We start from the raw sequence: 16,123 nt of genomic DNA, 5'->3' as shown, positions 1-16,123 counted from the left end.
TCACTGTAAAATAAAAAACCTAGCTAAACTTTCTCTAAGCAGCTCTTTAGGAGAGCCACCTAGATTGCACCCTTCTCGGCCGGGCACAAAAATCTAACTGGAGTCTGGAGGAGGGTCATGGGGGGAGGAGCCAGTGCACACCACCTGATCGGAAAAAGCTTTACTTTTTGTGCCCTGTCTCCTGCGGAGCCGCTGTCCCCCATGGTCCTTTCAGGAACCCCAGCATCCACTAGGACGATAGAGAAATTATGATATTCTAGGGCGCCGTTATTCAAAAAAGTTTGGAAACCACTGCACTAGGGTGTAACGAGAAATACCAATGTACACAGCAGTAGATTAAGCATAACGGAATGCAGTGGGAGGAATAGCCACTGCGCTCTGATCACACAGATTTACAACTTTGTCGCATATAGATAAGCAAGTACCCTGAGCCCTAGTGGTCAGTGTACGTTGTTAATTTTTTTGTCGCTTTTTGCAGTTTGCAACGGGGCGAATATGACGCAACTTTTAATTGACAGAGCCCTTTCCACGGCTAAGTCGTAAGACCTTGTGCCAGTGTATGAGGACACATCCATATGAAGTATGTGCAGGACATATTGTAAGCCGCACTAGGACATACACCAGCCACGGCCACAGGCGCCACTGGGGCTGCATGCAGACCTCCCAGCCTTCACTTGCCACCCCCCAGCTCCTTGCTGCTTTGTTACATGTTTGTTACACTTTGTAACAATCTTTTAATGATGTTTTTGCAAATGGGCATCTCTTTCACTGATTAAATGGACTAACTTATTAGGAAGACACTTTGAAGGTTATAGGGCCCCACAGTGCAGCCCCCGATGCTTATCACTAATGTAGACTGATGCTGTTGAACAGAATTCCCTGCTTGTACACTGGTGCAGGGGAAGTGGTCCCTGGCAGTCACATATTAAACACTAATAACTAGCAGACATACACACAGATCTCAAACGGGAGGCAGTTAAAATGCCGGCTGTTGGGATCCCGGCATTCAGGAGACCGACGCCGGAAACCCAACAGCCGGTGAAATGTCGACAGAGGAAATCCCGAACGCGCTCTATTCTCCCACTTGGTTGGTGGGTCCACGCCACTAACCGAGCGGGAACAGAACCTGCGGCGTCTGCCGGTAACACATACCGGATCCATCGCAAACAGATCACTGTTTTCCATTCACATCATATCATTTCTCTATGCTCACCTCATTGCTCGTCCTCACATCTCCTGAATCCCCCCCCAATCAGCTCTCCACTCCACAAACCCACTCACCAGTCTGCTAAGCATCAGGACTACCCACTCCAATACAGCACTGCCCCCTCGCCATCCTCCCCTCTGCATAATTCACTATCAATATCTCTCTTTCATTGTTTAACCCCCCAAACCCCAGTCATTAATATCCCCTGTATCGATCACTTACACTCCCTACTATACTGTCATTAACACCCTCACCCTTTATTATTAACCCCTCAGCCACTGCTGCGTCCAAACATTTACCAGAAAGGGAATTCATCACACATCAGTTCCCCCTCAGATTACTTCCATGCCACTGCGGAGCATGAACCTGCTGGATCAGACCTTGGCACTCCAAAATGCCAGACCATTGCCTCAGCATTCTGGGCATCCATGAGAAGCCAGTGTTGGCGGTCAGAACAGTGTTTATAACAGAGCTCTAGGCTGCCATGTACAAGCAACATGATGCAGGGGTGCTCGGAGAACAAGTGTCCTCATTCACGCAGTGCTCCCCAGGGCTTAGGCACCGTGGACCACTTCCACGTCACCCCCAGACACCCAGTGTTTGTTGAGCTCTACAGAGAGGAGAAGACGGACAAAGTAACAGTTGATGGAAGTCATGGGAATGTGATCGGCCACCTGGGATAACGGTATGTAAAACAGCATGTGTATGTACACAGGGTAACAGAGCAGGCCGGCACTGATGGCATCCAATTTTTAAATACAGCTAACTTCAGCAGCATGCACACACCATCACACTATCTGTGTTTATTTTGCATTCAATTCCTTTGATGTGATGGTTAGATACCTCCGCACAGGAAGTTTACAAGGCGGAAGCACAGACCTCATTCGATGGTGGGCTTCCGATATCCATCCCTAGCATGGTACCGATGTGCGTTTTGAGCCAACTCTATTTTATTGGAAGCCATATGAATAGTACTTGTATTATTACTTTATTGTTACTGCTTTATGCAGCATTAACATTCCCTATAGTGTACGAAGTACATATAGGATATTAAGGGGGAGATTCAATTGTTTGAAAAGTCAGTTGGGTGTCGGTTTTTTCCTATCTCATAGACAGCTAAAAAAAAAAACAGACACCCAACCGACTTTTCAAACATTTTAATTCCCCCCTAAAAGACAGTTTTAGACTTACAGAAGCATGGAGTACACAGTGGGGATAAAACCCATTCGTTGTACATGGTGAGGAAAAAAAAAAAAAAAACACAACAACTCCCAGGTTAAAGGTTAGCAAATGCTATTCATAATCTAGAGGTTGACGGAATACAGTTTATTTTGAATTGGTTCTGAATATGGTATCGTCCGGCTGACAATCTTCATTCTTGATGCACTTTTCTAGTCGATTTCTGAAGTTTTGCATCACTCGGCGGGACAATTCCTGCATTTTCATGGAATTCCAGCGGGGCCATCTGTGAGCCGAGGTCTACACACATCCACCAAGAACCATTAATGAACTGAGGGCTGCTATATACCAAGAAATGATGATATAATATATTCAGAACCAATCGAAAATAAACTGTATTCCGTGCACTATTAGATTAAGTACTACAATTCTGAAAAGCATTTCCCATCACTTTTTTGTTAACCTTTAAAATCTGGGATGTTTTTTGCCTCACCCTGTATAAACAGTTTAAAGCAGTGTTTCGCAAATGCCACCATTACAGTCCAGGTTTTAAGGATATCCATGCTTGAGTCCGGATGGCTAAATCAAATTGACTGAGGAACTAATTAAGTCACCTGTGCTCAAGTAACACCTGGACTGTAATGGCGGAGTTTGGGAAACTCTGGTATAAAGGGTGCGTACACACTAAGCGATATCGCGTCCGATATCGGCCAGCTCAGACCGATATTGTCTAATGCAGGCCTGGCCAACCAGCGGCTCTCCTGCTGTTATGGAACTACAAGTCCCAGCATGCCCTGCTACAGTGTTATTAGGGAGTGCTAAAGCTTTGGCAGGGCATACTGGGACGTGTAGATTCACAAGCGCTAGCGAGCTACAGGTTGGACAGACGATATAACACATGATGCGCACTCCCGCGGGTCATCTCCGACATCGCTTGTTGGACCTACGGGCGATATCACAAATGAGAGCCATGCTGTCAAATGCAGCATGGCAGCCCCAGTCACCAGCAAGTATGTGTGCACTTGCCGCTGTCTGGTTCCGTCACGGATGACACTACTTCGTTTGCAACATCGTCCTAGTGTGTCCGCACCCTAAAGGGATAAATAATCTGTAACCTCCAGAGTTTCAGCAGAAGTTTATTTGCATATGTCCGGCTCCACGTTACATATCCTAAACAATGGGGCCCTGTCTGGTCTTCCTATAGACTTACATGTGCCACTAGCAGAAGTAACAGAAAAGTGCCCGGGCGCCAAGATAGATAAGCAGCAAACAAAACTGGTCAGAGAGGTATCCCCAATACCACAATGAATTAGGTGAATCATAAATCAAAAGGGAAGACCAGGAGCAGAGCATTGTGTCCCTCCTGGAGACGGTCATATTGGGCGGGAAATCTGCGGACGCTTCTGCATCCTGCCGTGCTGGCACCACGGATTTACCTGAGGGGAAAGTTTTAGCTGCTGATTCAGGCGCTGGGTGCCATACACCTCCCAGTCAACCCGCAGCACCTGTGGCCAATCAGGACCCACCTTGGGCAGCGTTCTCAGTCCTGTCATACTGCCTTGAGGAAGGGAGAGGTCCTGAAATGCGTCGGCATTGTATGACAGGAGTGCTATTGTTGGAGGAAGGCTTACCAGATGGACGGAGGTTTTGGACCGTGGAGACAGGTTCCGGAGCCGGTGTCTCCTCATTATTACATCCTAAAGGCCCATACTGCATTGAAATCTGGTAAATCCCCACCTCTACTATTCCTTATTGAGATGTAAATTCTACAAAGTTTATCACAGCGATATACATCCTAAAGGCATTATTTAAGGCTCTTACCCTACCAAAAATCTGGTAAACCTCCATTCTACACCATTGATCTTAAAAATATCTGTTTTTATTGATGTTTTCTACTGCTTGATTGTAATAAAAAATTGTTTGATAATCTGAACGTATTACACTATCTTTGGAAATATTCCTTTTTTTTCCATATATGGACCCCAAGTCCCACGACAGAAGAATCGTGAGGGAAGTATCAATTGCTCACTATTATATGATTACATGTGCCACTGCCTGGAACATGAAATGAGAAACTCCAAAACCAGCCATCACAATGAGCCCTAAAGGTAGCAACACGCGGTGGCATATCGGCGAATAAAGACAATTATACCAAGACAAAAAAAAAAAAGAGAATACAGCAATCTTACGTACAAGATCTGTGGGCCAGAAGTAGACCAGTAATTATTACAGTAGCTCACATGTCTAGTAGTGATAGAGAGAGAGCTCATTCATCACAAGTGTCTGCACAACGCTGATGGTAGGAGACTCACCCTATCACATACCAATAAAACACCTTAATGGCGAGGCCCGATCTCCAGCAGCCATGTTACACAACCAGCGCTGCAATCACCCTGCCTTCGTCACTAGATGGGGGGAGGGGGTCACTACCTGGAAGCTGGTCTCTATAAATCTACAAGGTCTGACAGAACTAAACATTACCATACAGTATACTGTTTGATGGGCAATATACTGTATACACCATGCAAGTAGTAAGGTAGTGGTGCCATCTGGGATGCTAGCTTCACCCCACCATTGCGGGAACTAAGCAAGGGGAGGGGATAGCCAAATATTAATATAATGTCCCCAGCACATAGAAAAACAAACTATTGGGGGGGGTAAAACCACTTTAAATGTCTAGTGTAGCATGTTTCAAGGTTAGACCAGTGGACAGGTAACAGTGTAACTTATAGCAGAGAGAGATGGATACAATAAAGCAAAGTTTGACATATGCAGATATCTTTGGGCCAGTGGTACATGGAGTGACAGATGTCAGAGAAGTCCAGGCCTGGGCACTGCAGCTGGAGGATTTATATCATATGTATATAACTGTATAGAATGGGATAAAAAAATAAGAATTTACTTACCGATAATTCTATTTCTCATAGTCCGTAGTGGATGCTGGGGACTCCGTCAGGACCATGGGGAATAGCGGGCTCCGCAGGAGACAGGGCACATCTAAAAAAGCTTTTAGGTCACATGGTGCGTACTGGCTCCTCCCCCTATGACCCTCCTCCAAGCCTCAGTTAGGTACTGTGCCCGGACGAGCGTACACAATAAGGAAGGATCTTGAATCCCGGGTAAGACTCATACCAGCCACACCAATCACACCGTACAACTTGTGATCTGAACCCAGTTAACAGTATGATAACAAAACGAAGTAGCCTCTGAAAAGATGGCTCACAACAACAGTAATAACCCGATTTTGTAACAATAACTATGTACAAGCATTGCAGACAATCCGCACTTGGGATGGGCGCCCAGCATCCACTACGGACTATGAGAAATAGAATTATCGGTAAGTAAATTCTTATTTTCTCTAACGTCCTAGTGGATGCTGGGGACTCCGTCAGGACCATGGGGATTATACCAAAGCTCCCAAACGGGCGGGAGAGTGCGGATGACTCTGCAGCACCGAATGAGAAAACTCCAGGTCCTCTTTAGCCAGAGTATCAAATTTGTAAAATTTTACAAACGTGTTCTCCCCTGACCACGTAGCTGCTCGGCAAAATTGTAATGCCGAGACCCCTCGGGCAGCCGCCCAAGATGAGCCCACCTTCCTTGTGGAGTGGGCCTTTACAGATTTAGGCTGTGGCACGCCTGCCACAGAATGTGCAAGTTGGATTGTGCTACAGATCCAACGTGCAATCGTCTGTTTAGACGCAGGAGCACCCATCTTGTTGGGTGCATACAATGTAAACAACGAGTCAGTTTTTCTGACTCCAGCTGTCCTTGAAATATATATTTTTAATGCTCTGACAACGTCCAGTAACTTGGAGTCCTCCAAGTCGCTAGTAGCCGCAGGCACCACAATAGGCTGGTTTAAGTGAAATGCCGAAACCACCTTAGGGAGAAATTGAGGACGTGTCCTCAATTCTGCCCTGTCCGAATGGAATATCAGATATGGGCTCTTGTATGACAAAGCTGCCAACTCTGAAACTCTCCTGGCAGAAGCCAGGGCCAACAGCATGGTTACCTTCCATGTAAGGTATTTTAATTCTACCGATTTTAACGGCTCAAACCAATGAGATTTGAGAAAATTTAGAACCACGTTCAAATCCCACGGTGCCACTGGAGGCACTATTGGGGGTTGTATATGTAGTACACCTTTGACAAAAGTTTGTACTTCAGGCACTGACGCCAATTCCTTCTGGAAGAAAATTGATAAGGCCGAAATTTGAACTTTAATGGACCCCAATTTTAGGCCCATAGACAATCCTGCTTGCAGGAAATGTAAGAATCGACCCAATTGAAATTCTTCCGTTGGAGCCTTCTTGGCCTCACACCACGCAACATATTTTCGCCAAATGCGGTGATAATGTTGTACAGTCACTTCCTTTCTAGCCTTAATCAAGGTAGGAATAACTTCCTCTGGAATGCCCTTTCCTTTTAGAATCCGGCGTTCAACCGCCATGCCGTCAAACGCAGACGCGGTAAGTCTTGGAACATACAAGGTCCCTGCTGAAGCAGATCCCTTCTTAGAGGTAGAGGCCACGGATCCTCCGTGAGCATCTCTTGAAGTTCCGGATACCAAGTTCTTCTTGGCCAGTCCGGAGCCACCAGTATCGTTCTTACTCCTCTTTTCCGTATAATTCTCAGTACCTTTGGTATGAGAGGCAGAGGAGGGAACACATACACTGACTGGTACACCCACGGTGTTACCAGAGCGTCCACAGCTATTGCCTGAGGGTCTCTTGACCTGGCGCAATACCTGTCCAATTTTTTGTTGAGGCGAGACGCCATCATGTCCACCTTTGGTTTTTCCCAACGGTTCACAATCATGTGGAAAACTTCTGGATGAAGTCCCCACTCTCCCGGGTGAAGGTCGTGTCTGCTGAGGAAATCTGCTTCCCAGTTGTCCACTCCCGGGATGAACACTGCTGACAGTGCTATGACATGATTCTCCGCCCAGCGCAGAATCCTTGCAGCTTCTGCCATTGCACTCCTGCTTCTCGTGCCGCCTTGTCGGTTTACGTGGGCGACTGCCGTGATGTTGTCGGACTGGATCAACACCGGCTGACCCTGAAGCAGCGGTTTTGCCAGACTTAGAGCATTGTAGATCGCTCTTAGCTCCAGTATATTTATGTGAAGAGACGTCTCCAGGTTTGACCACACGCCCTGGAAGTTTCTTCCCTTTGTGACTGCTCCCCAACCTCGTAGGCTGGCATCCGTAGTCACCAGGACCCAGTCCTGTATGCCGAATCTGCGGCCCACTAACAGATGGGCAGTCTGCAACCACCACAGGAGAGACAACCTTGTTCTCGGTGACAGTGTTATCCGCTGATGCATGTGCAGATGCGATCCGGACCATTTGTCCAGCAGATCCCACTGAAATGTCCGTGCATGGAATCTGCCGAATGGAATCGCTTCGTACGAAGCCACCATCTTTCCCAGGACTCTTGTGCATTGATGTACTGACACAGTTCCTGGTTTTAGGAGGTTCCTGACAAGTTCGGATAACTCCCTTGCTTTCTCTTCCGGGAGAAATACCTTTTTCTGAACCGTGTCCAGAATCATACCCAGGAACAGCAGATGCGTTGTCGGGGTCAATTGAGATTTTGGAAGATTTAGAATCCACCCGTGTTGCTGAAGCACTACTTGTGTTAGCGCCACACCGACTTCCAGCTGTTCTCTGGACTTTGCCCTTATCAGGAGATCGTCCAAGTAAGGGATAATTAATACGCCTTTTCTTCGTAGAAGAACCATCATTTCGGTCATTACCTTGGTAAAGACCCGAGGGGCCGTGGACAAACCAAACGGCAGCGTTTGAAACTGATAATGACAGTCTTGTATCACGAACCTGAGATACCCTTGGTGTGAGGGGTAAATCGGGACATGTAGATAAGCATCTTTTATGTCCAAGGACACCATGAAGTCTCCTTCTTCCAGATTCGCTATCACTGCCCTGAGTGACTCCATCTTGAACTTGAATTTCTGTATGTACAGGTTCAAGGATTTCAGATTTAGAATAGGCCTTACCGAACCGTCCGGTTTCGGTACCACAAATAGAGTGGAATAATACCCCTTTCCCTGTTGTAGGAGGGGTACCTTGACTATCACCTGCTGAGAATACAGCTTGTGAATGGCTTCCAAAACCGACGTCCTTTCTGAGGGAGACGTTGGTAAAGCAGACTTTAGGAACCGGCGAGGGGGAAACCTTTCGAACTCCAGCATGTAACCCTGAGATATTATCTGCAGGACCCACGGGTCCACTTGTGAGTGAGCCCATTGATTGCTGAAAATCTTGAGTCGACCCCCCACCGTTCCTGGGTCCGCTTGTAAAGCCCCAGCGTCATGCTGATGGCTTTGTAGAAGCCGGGGCGGGCTTCTGTTCCTGGGCAGGGGCTGCGTGCTGCCCTTTCTTACCCTTTCCTCTGCCTCTCGGCAGATAAGACTGTCCTTTTGGTCGCTTTTTATAGGAGCGAAAGGACTGCGGCTGAAAAGACGGTGTCTTTTTCTGTTGTGAAGGGGTCTGAGGTAAAAAGGTGGATTTGCCGGCAGTTGCCGTGGTCACCAGGTCCGAAAGACCGACCCCAAACAATTCCTCTCCTTTATATGGCAATACTTCCATATGCCTCTTGGAATCCGCATCACCTGACCACTGTCGCGTCCATAAACTTCTTCTGGCAGATATGGACATCGCGCTTACTCTTGATGCTAGAGTACAAACATCCCTCTGAGCATCTCGCATATAAAGAAAAGCATCCTTTAATTGCTCTAGAGTCAATAAAATACTGTCCCTATCCAGGGTCTCAATATTTTCAGTCAGAGAATCCAACCACACTACCCCAGCACTGCACATCCAGGCTGAGGCTATTGCCGGTCGCAGTATAACACCAGTATGTGTGTATATACTCTTCAGTGTAGTTTCCAGCCTCCTATCTGCTGGATCCTTGAGGGCGGCCGTATCAGGAGACGGCAACGCCACTTGCTTTGATAAACGTGTGAGCGCCTTATCCACCTTAGGGGGTGTTTCCCAGCGCGCCCTAACCTCTGGTGGGAAAGGGTATAATGCCAATAACTTCTTTGAAATTAGCAATTTTCTATCGGGGGTAACCCACGCTTCATCACACACATCATTCAATTCCTCTGATTCTGGGAAAAATACAGGTAGTTTTTTCACCCCCCACATAATACCCCTTTTTGAGGTACCAGCAGTATCAGAGATCTGCAACGCCTCCTTCATTGCCGTGATCATATAACGTGTGGCCCTATTGGAAAATACGTTTGTTTCTTCACCGTCGACACTAGATTCATCTGTGTCGGTACCCGTGTCGACTGACTGAGGTAAAGGACGTTTTACAGCCCCTGACGGTGTCTGAGACGCCTGAACCGGTACTAACTGGTTTGCCGGGCGTCTTATTTCGTCAACTGACTTTTGTAGTGTGCTGACATTATCACGTAATTCCATAACTAAAGCCATCCATTCCGGTGTCGACTCCCTAGGGGGTGACATTACCATCATCGGCAATTGCTCTGCCTCCACACCAACATCGTCCTCATACATGTCGACACACACGTACCGACACACAGCAGCCACACAGGGAATGCTCTAATCGAAGACAGGACCCCTTAGCCCTTTGGGGAGACAGAGGGAGAGTTTGCCAGCACACACCAAAAGCGCTATAAATGTATATAAACAACCCTAGAAGGTGTTGTTTACTATATATGCGCTCTTAATATATAAATATCGCCAATTTATGCCCCCCTTCTCTTTGTTACCGTTTCTGTAGTGCAGTGCAGGGGAGAGTCCTGGGAGCCTTCCTCACCAGCGGAGCTGAACAGAAAAATGGCGCTGAGTGCTGAGGAGAATAAGCTCCGCCCCTTTTTCGGCGGGATTTTTCTCCCGGTTTTTAAGAAACTGGCCTGGGTCAAAATACATACATATAGCCTTAATGGGTATATGTGATGTATTTATTTTGCCACTAAAGGTAATTATATTGCTGCCCAGGGCGCCCCCAGCAGCGCCCTGCATCCTCCGTGACTGAGTCAGTGAGCCGTGTGACAACAATGGCGCACAGCTGCAGTGCTGTGCGCTACCTTCATGAAGACTGTGGAGTCTTCTGCCGCCTGTTTTCCGGACCTCCGTTCTGCCGTCTCTTCAGCGTCTGTAAGGGGGATCGGCGGCGCGGCTCCGGGACGAACCCCAGGCTGACCTGTGTTCCGACTCCCTCTGGAGCTAAGTGTCCAGTAGCCTAAGACTCCAATCCATCCTGCACGCAGGTGAGTTGGAAATCTCTCCCCTAAGTCCCTCGATGCAGTGATCCTGTTGCCAGCAGGAATCACTGAGATTGAAACCTAAAAAAAAACTTTTCTAAACAGCTCTTTAAGAGAGCCACCTAGATTGGACCCTCTCGGACGGGCACAAAAACCTAACTGAGGCTTGGAGGAGGGTCATAGGGGGAGGAGCCAGTACGCACCATGTGACCTAAAAGCTTTTTTAGATGTGCCCTGTCTCCTGCGGAGCCCGCTATTCCCCATGGTCCTGACGGAGTCCCCAGCATCCACTAGGACGTTAGAGAAATGTCTGTATACTGATGCTGTATGGGACGGTGGGGTCTGCATACTGGTGCTGTATGGGACGGTGGGGTCTGCATACTGGTGCTGTATGGGACGGTGGGGTCTGCATACTGGTGCTGTATGGGACGGTGGGGTCTGCATACTGGTGCTGTATGGGACGGTGGGGTCTGCATACTGGTGCTGTATGGGACGGTGGGGTCTGCATACTGGTGCTGTATGGGACGGTGGGGTCTGCATACTGGTGCTGTATGGGACGGTGGGGTCTGCATACTGGTGCTGTATGGGACGGTGGGGTCTGCATACTGGTGCTGTATGGGACGGTGGGGTCTGCATACTGGTGCTGTATGGGACGGTGGGGTCTGCATACTGGTGCTGTATGGGACGGTGGGGTCTGCATACTGGTGCTGTATGGGACGGTGGGGTCTGCATACTGGTGCTGTATAGGACGGTGGGGTCTGCATACTGGTGCTGTATAGGACGGTGGGGTCTGCATACTGGTGCTGTATAGGACGGTGGGGTCTGCATACTGGTGCTGTATAGGACGGTGGGGTCTGCATACTGGTGCTGTATAGGACGGTGGGGTCTGCATACTGGTGCTGTATAGGACGGTGGGGTCTGCATACTGGTGCTGTATAGGACGGTGGGGTCTGCATACTGGTGCTGTATAGGACGGTGGGGTCTGCATACTGGTGCTGTATAGGACGGTGGGGTCTGCATACTGGTGCTGTATAGGACGGTGGGGTCTGCATACTGGTGCTGTATAGGACGGTGGGGTCTGCATACTGGTGCTGTATAGGACGGTGGGGTCTGCATACTGGTGCTGTATAGGACGGTGGGGTCTGCATACTGGTGCTGTATAGGACGGTGGGGTCTGCATACTGGTGCTGTATAGGACGGTGGGGTCTGCATACTGGTGCTGTATAGGACGGTGGGGTCTGCATACTGGTGCTGTATAGGACGGTGGGGTCTGCATACTGGTGCTGTATAGGACGGTGGGGTCTGCATACTGGTGCTGTATAGGACGGTGGGGTCTGCATACTGGTGCTGTATAGGACGGTGGGGTCTGCATACTGGTGCTGTATAGGACGGTGGGGTCTGCATACTGGTGCTGTATAGGACGGTGGGGTCTGCATACTGGTGCTGTATAGGACGGTGGGGTCTGCATACTGGTGCTGTATAGGACGGTGGGGTCTGCATACTGGTGCTGTATAGGACGGTGGGGTCTGCATACTGGTGCTGTATAGGACGGTGGGGTCTGCATACTGGTGCTGTATAGGACGGTGGGGTCTGCATACTGGTGCTGTATAGGACGGTGGGGTCTGCATACTGGTGCTGTATAGGACGGTGGGGTCTGCATACTGGTGCTGTATAGGACGGTGGGGTCTGCATACTGGTGCTGTATAGGACGGTGGGGTCTGCATACTGGTGCTGTATAGGACGGTGGGGTCTGCATACTGGTGCTGTATAGGACGGTGGGGTCTGCATACTGGTGCTGTATAGGACGGTGGGGTCTGCATACTGGTGCTGTATAGGACGGTGGGGTCTGCATACTGGTGCTGTATAGGACGGTGGGGTCTGCATACTGGTGCTGTATAGGACGGTGGGGTCTGCATACTGGTGCTGTATAGGACGGTGGGGTCTGCATACTGGTGCTGTATAGGACGGTGGGGTCTGCATACTGGTGCTGTATAGGACGGTGGGGTCTGCATACTGGTGCTGTATAGGACGGTGGGGTCTGCATACTGGTGCTGTATAGGACGGTGGGGTCTGCATACTGGTGCTGTATAGGACGGTGGGGTCTGCATACTGGTGCTGTATAGGACGGTGGGGTCTGCATACTGGTGCTGTATAGGACGGTGGGGTCTGCATACTGGTGCTGTATAGGACGGTGGGGTCTGCATACTGGTGCTGTATAGGACGGTGGGGTCTGCATACTGGTGCTGTATAGGACGGTGGGGTCTGCATACTGGTGCTGTATAGGACGGTGGGGTCTGCATACTGGTGCTGTATAGGACGGTGGGGTCTGCATACTGGTGCTGTATAGGACGGTGGGGTCTGCATACTGGTGCTGTATAGGACGGTGGGGTCTGCATACTGGTGCTGTATAGGACGGTGGGGTCTGCATACTGGTGCTGTATAGGACGGTGGGGTCTGCATACTGGTGCTGTATAGGACGGTGGGGTCTGCATACTGGTGCTGTATAGGACGGTGGGGTCTGCATACTGGTGCTGTATAGGACGGTGGGGTCTGCATACTGGTGCTGTATAGGACGGTGGGGTCTGCATACTGGTGCTGTATAGGACGGTGGGGTCTGCATACTGGTGCTGTATAGGACGGTGGGGTCTGCATACTGGTGCTGTATAGGACGGTGGGGTCTGCATACTGGTGCTGTATAGGACGGTGGGGTCTGCATACTGGTGCTGTATAGGACGGTGGGGTCTGCATACTGGTGCTGTATAGGACGGTGGGGTCTGCATACTGGTGCTGTATAGGACGGTGGGGTCTGCATACTGGTGCTGTATAGGACGGTGGGGTCTGCATACTGGTGCTGTATAGGACGGTGGGGTCTGCATACTGGTGCTGTATAGGACGGTGGGGTCTGCATACTGGTGCTGTATAGGACGGTGGGGTCTGCATACTGGTGCTGTATAGGACGGTGGGGTCTGCATACTGGTGCTGTATAGGACGGTGGGGTCTGCATACTGGTGCTGTATAGGACGGTGGGGTCTGCATACTGGTGCTGTATAGGACGGTGGGGTCTGCATACTGGTGCTGTATAGGACGGTGGGGTCTGCATACTGGTGCTGTATAGGACGGTGGGGTCTGCATACTGGTGCTGTATAGGACGGTGGGGTCTGCATACTGGTGCTGTATAGGACGGTGGGGTCTGCATACTGGTGCTGTATAGGACGGTGGGGTCTGCATACTGGTGCTGTATAGGACGGTGGGGTCTGCATACTGGTGCTGTATAGGACGGTGGGGTCTGCATACTGGTGCTGTATAGGACGGTGGGGTCTGCATACTGGTGCTGTATAGGACGGTGGGGTCTGCATACTGGTGCTGTATAGGACGGTGGGGTCTGCATACTGGTGCTGTATAGGACGGTGGGGTCTGCATACTGGTGCTGTATAGGACGGTGGGGTCTGCATACTGGTGCTGTATAGGACGGTGGGGTCTGCATACTGGTGCTGTATAGGACGGTGGGGTCTGCATACTGGTGCTGTATAGGACGGTGGGGTCTGCATACTGGTGCTGTATAGGACGGTGGGGTCTGCATACTGGTGCTGTATAGGACGGTGGGGTCTGCATACTGGTGCTGTATAGGACGGTGGGGTCTGCATACTGGTGCTGTATAGGACGGTGGGGTCTGCATACTGGTGCTGTATAGGACGGTGGGGTCTGCATACTGGTGCTGTATAGGACGGTGGGGTCTGCATACTGGTGCTGTATAGGACGGTGGGGTCTGCATACTGGTGCTGTATAGGACGGTGGGGTCTGCATACTGGTGCTGTATAGGACGGTGGGGTCTGCATACTGGTGCTGTATAGGACGGTGGGGTCTGCATACTGGTGCTGTATAGGACGGTGGGGTCTGCATACTGGTGCTGTATAGGACGGTGGGGTCTGCATACTGGTGCTGTATAGGACGGTGGGGTCTGCATACTGGTGCTGTATAGGACGGTGGGGTCTGCATACTGGTGCTGTATAGGACGGTGGGGTCTGCATACTGGTGCTGTATAGGACGGTGGGGTCTGCATACTGGTGCTGTATAGGACGGTGGGGTCTGTATACTGGTGCTGTATTATAGGATGGTGGGGTCCATACTGGTGCACGTCTGACATATGGTCACATTACATGCAGGAATGCTTTGCCTGGCAGAGCTACAAGTCCCAGCATGACCTGCAAGACAGAGAGGATATCAGAGCACGCTGGGACTTGTAGTTGTACAGACACAGGTGAGCTATATATAGATATATACACTTATAGCTGCATCACCAGCCTCTCCTCAGCTTACCTTCGGACAACTCCAGCTCCAGCTCTGCAAGACTCTCCCGGATCTCCACGGGCAGAGCCTCCAGGATCGCATACCCCCCTCTTTCCGCCATCCCGGTGCCCTAACAGCAGCGGCGGCGGCAGCCGGCTCTCCCCCAGCGTTCCCGGCACACACCCCGCATACCCCCTGCTCACAGCCACCACTGTGCCCGATGCGCGCTGTGTCAAAGCCCGGCCGTCCCTCAGTCTGTGCTGCCTGCTGCTCTCAGCCCGGTGCCGCTCAGGCCTCTCCTACTCTCCCTGCTGCTGCTACCTCCGCTCCCATCCCCACAGGACCGGCCTGCTGCGGGAGCGCGCTTGGGAGCGGCCCGGGAGCGCGCAGAAGAAAAGCGGGTGTGTGAGAGCGTGTGATGGGAGTAAGGAATCTGCCTGGTAACAGGACGGAACGCAGAGCCCCACACGTCACTCATTCACTACGCGAGCTGACACTCCCACCAAGCGCGCCCTCGCCTGCTGGCTGGCGTGCTCGTAGCCACACCTTCTTGTCGGCTTATAGGTTACAACGTAAGTCGCCGAACTCTCATTGAGCGGGTAAAGACCCGCCCTCCCCACGTGCTGGGCGCAAGCGCGCGCGGCGCGCAACCCTAACTGGAGGTATCATATATGAGTGTGTGTGTGACAGTGCGTTCCCATAGCACTGCGCCTCCTGGCTGCTGTAGTAGGTCAGTCACTGACAGAGAACATGCACTGACACTGCTGCTGCAGTGGTGCTACAAGCCTGGCAGATAGGAGGAAATGTATGAAGCAGTGATAAATAATGCCTAATATTGGCGTTTTTGACCCCCACAAAATTTGTTATAACCCTTTTCTCTGACGTCCTAGTGGATGCTGGGAACTCCGTAAGGACCATGGGGAATAGCGGCTCCGCAGGAGACAGGGCACATCTAAAGAAAGCTTTAGGATCACCTGGTGTGCACTGGCTCCTCCCCCTATGACCCTCCTCCAAGCCTCAGTTAGATTTTCTGTGCCCGACGAGAAGGGTGCACACTAGGGGCTCTCCTGAGCTCTTTGTGAAAGTTTTAGTTTAGGTTTATTATTTTCAGTGAGACCTGCTGGCAACAGGCTCACTGCATCGAGGGACTAAGGGGAGAAGAAGCGAACTCACCTGCGTGCAGAGTGGATTGGG

At 50.4% G+C, this 16,123-nt stretch overlaps 1 protein-coding gene across 7 annotated transcripts in view; it reads right to left on the bottom strand.

Moving 5' to 3' along the window:
* The window catches only part of DIP2A (disco interacting protein 2 homolog A), a 152,069-nt gene extending 136,620 nt beyond the window's left edge, over positions 1 to 15,449 (bottom strand). For 5 of the 7 annotated variants that reach the window (XM_063933259.1, XM_063933258.1, XM_063933260.1 and 2 more), the window contains exon 1: positions 14,960 to 15,448. In XM_063933259.1, the coding sequence (XP_063789329.1) occupies positions 14,960 to 15,050 (91 nt within the window). In that variant the 5' untranslated portion in view covers positions 15,051 to 15,448. Of the gene's footprint in view, positions 1 to 14,959 lie in introns of all 7 variants that reach the window. The other 2 variants (XM_063933257.1, XM_063933261.1) reach the window with 1 other exon arrangement.
* Between the last annotated feature and the right edge of the window lie 674 nt (positions 15,450 to 16,123).

Source organism: Pseudophryne corroboree, chromosome 7, assembly GCF_028390025.1.
Source record: "Pseudophryne corroboree isolate aPseCor3 chromosome 7, aPseCor3.hap2, whole genome shotgun sequence".
NCBI classification, from domain to species: domain Eukaryota; kingdom Metazoa; phylum Chordata; class Amphibia; order Anura; family Myobatrachidae; genus Pseudophryne; species Pseudophryne corroboree.
The sequence above is the reverse complement of the archived record's forward strand: the minus strand, read 5'-3'. Positions and strand labels throughout refer to the sequence as shown.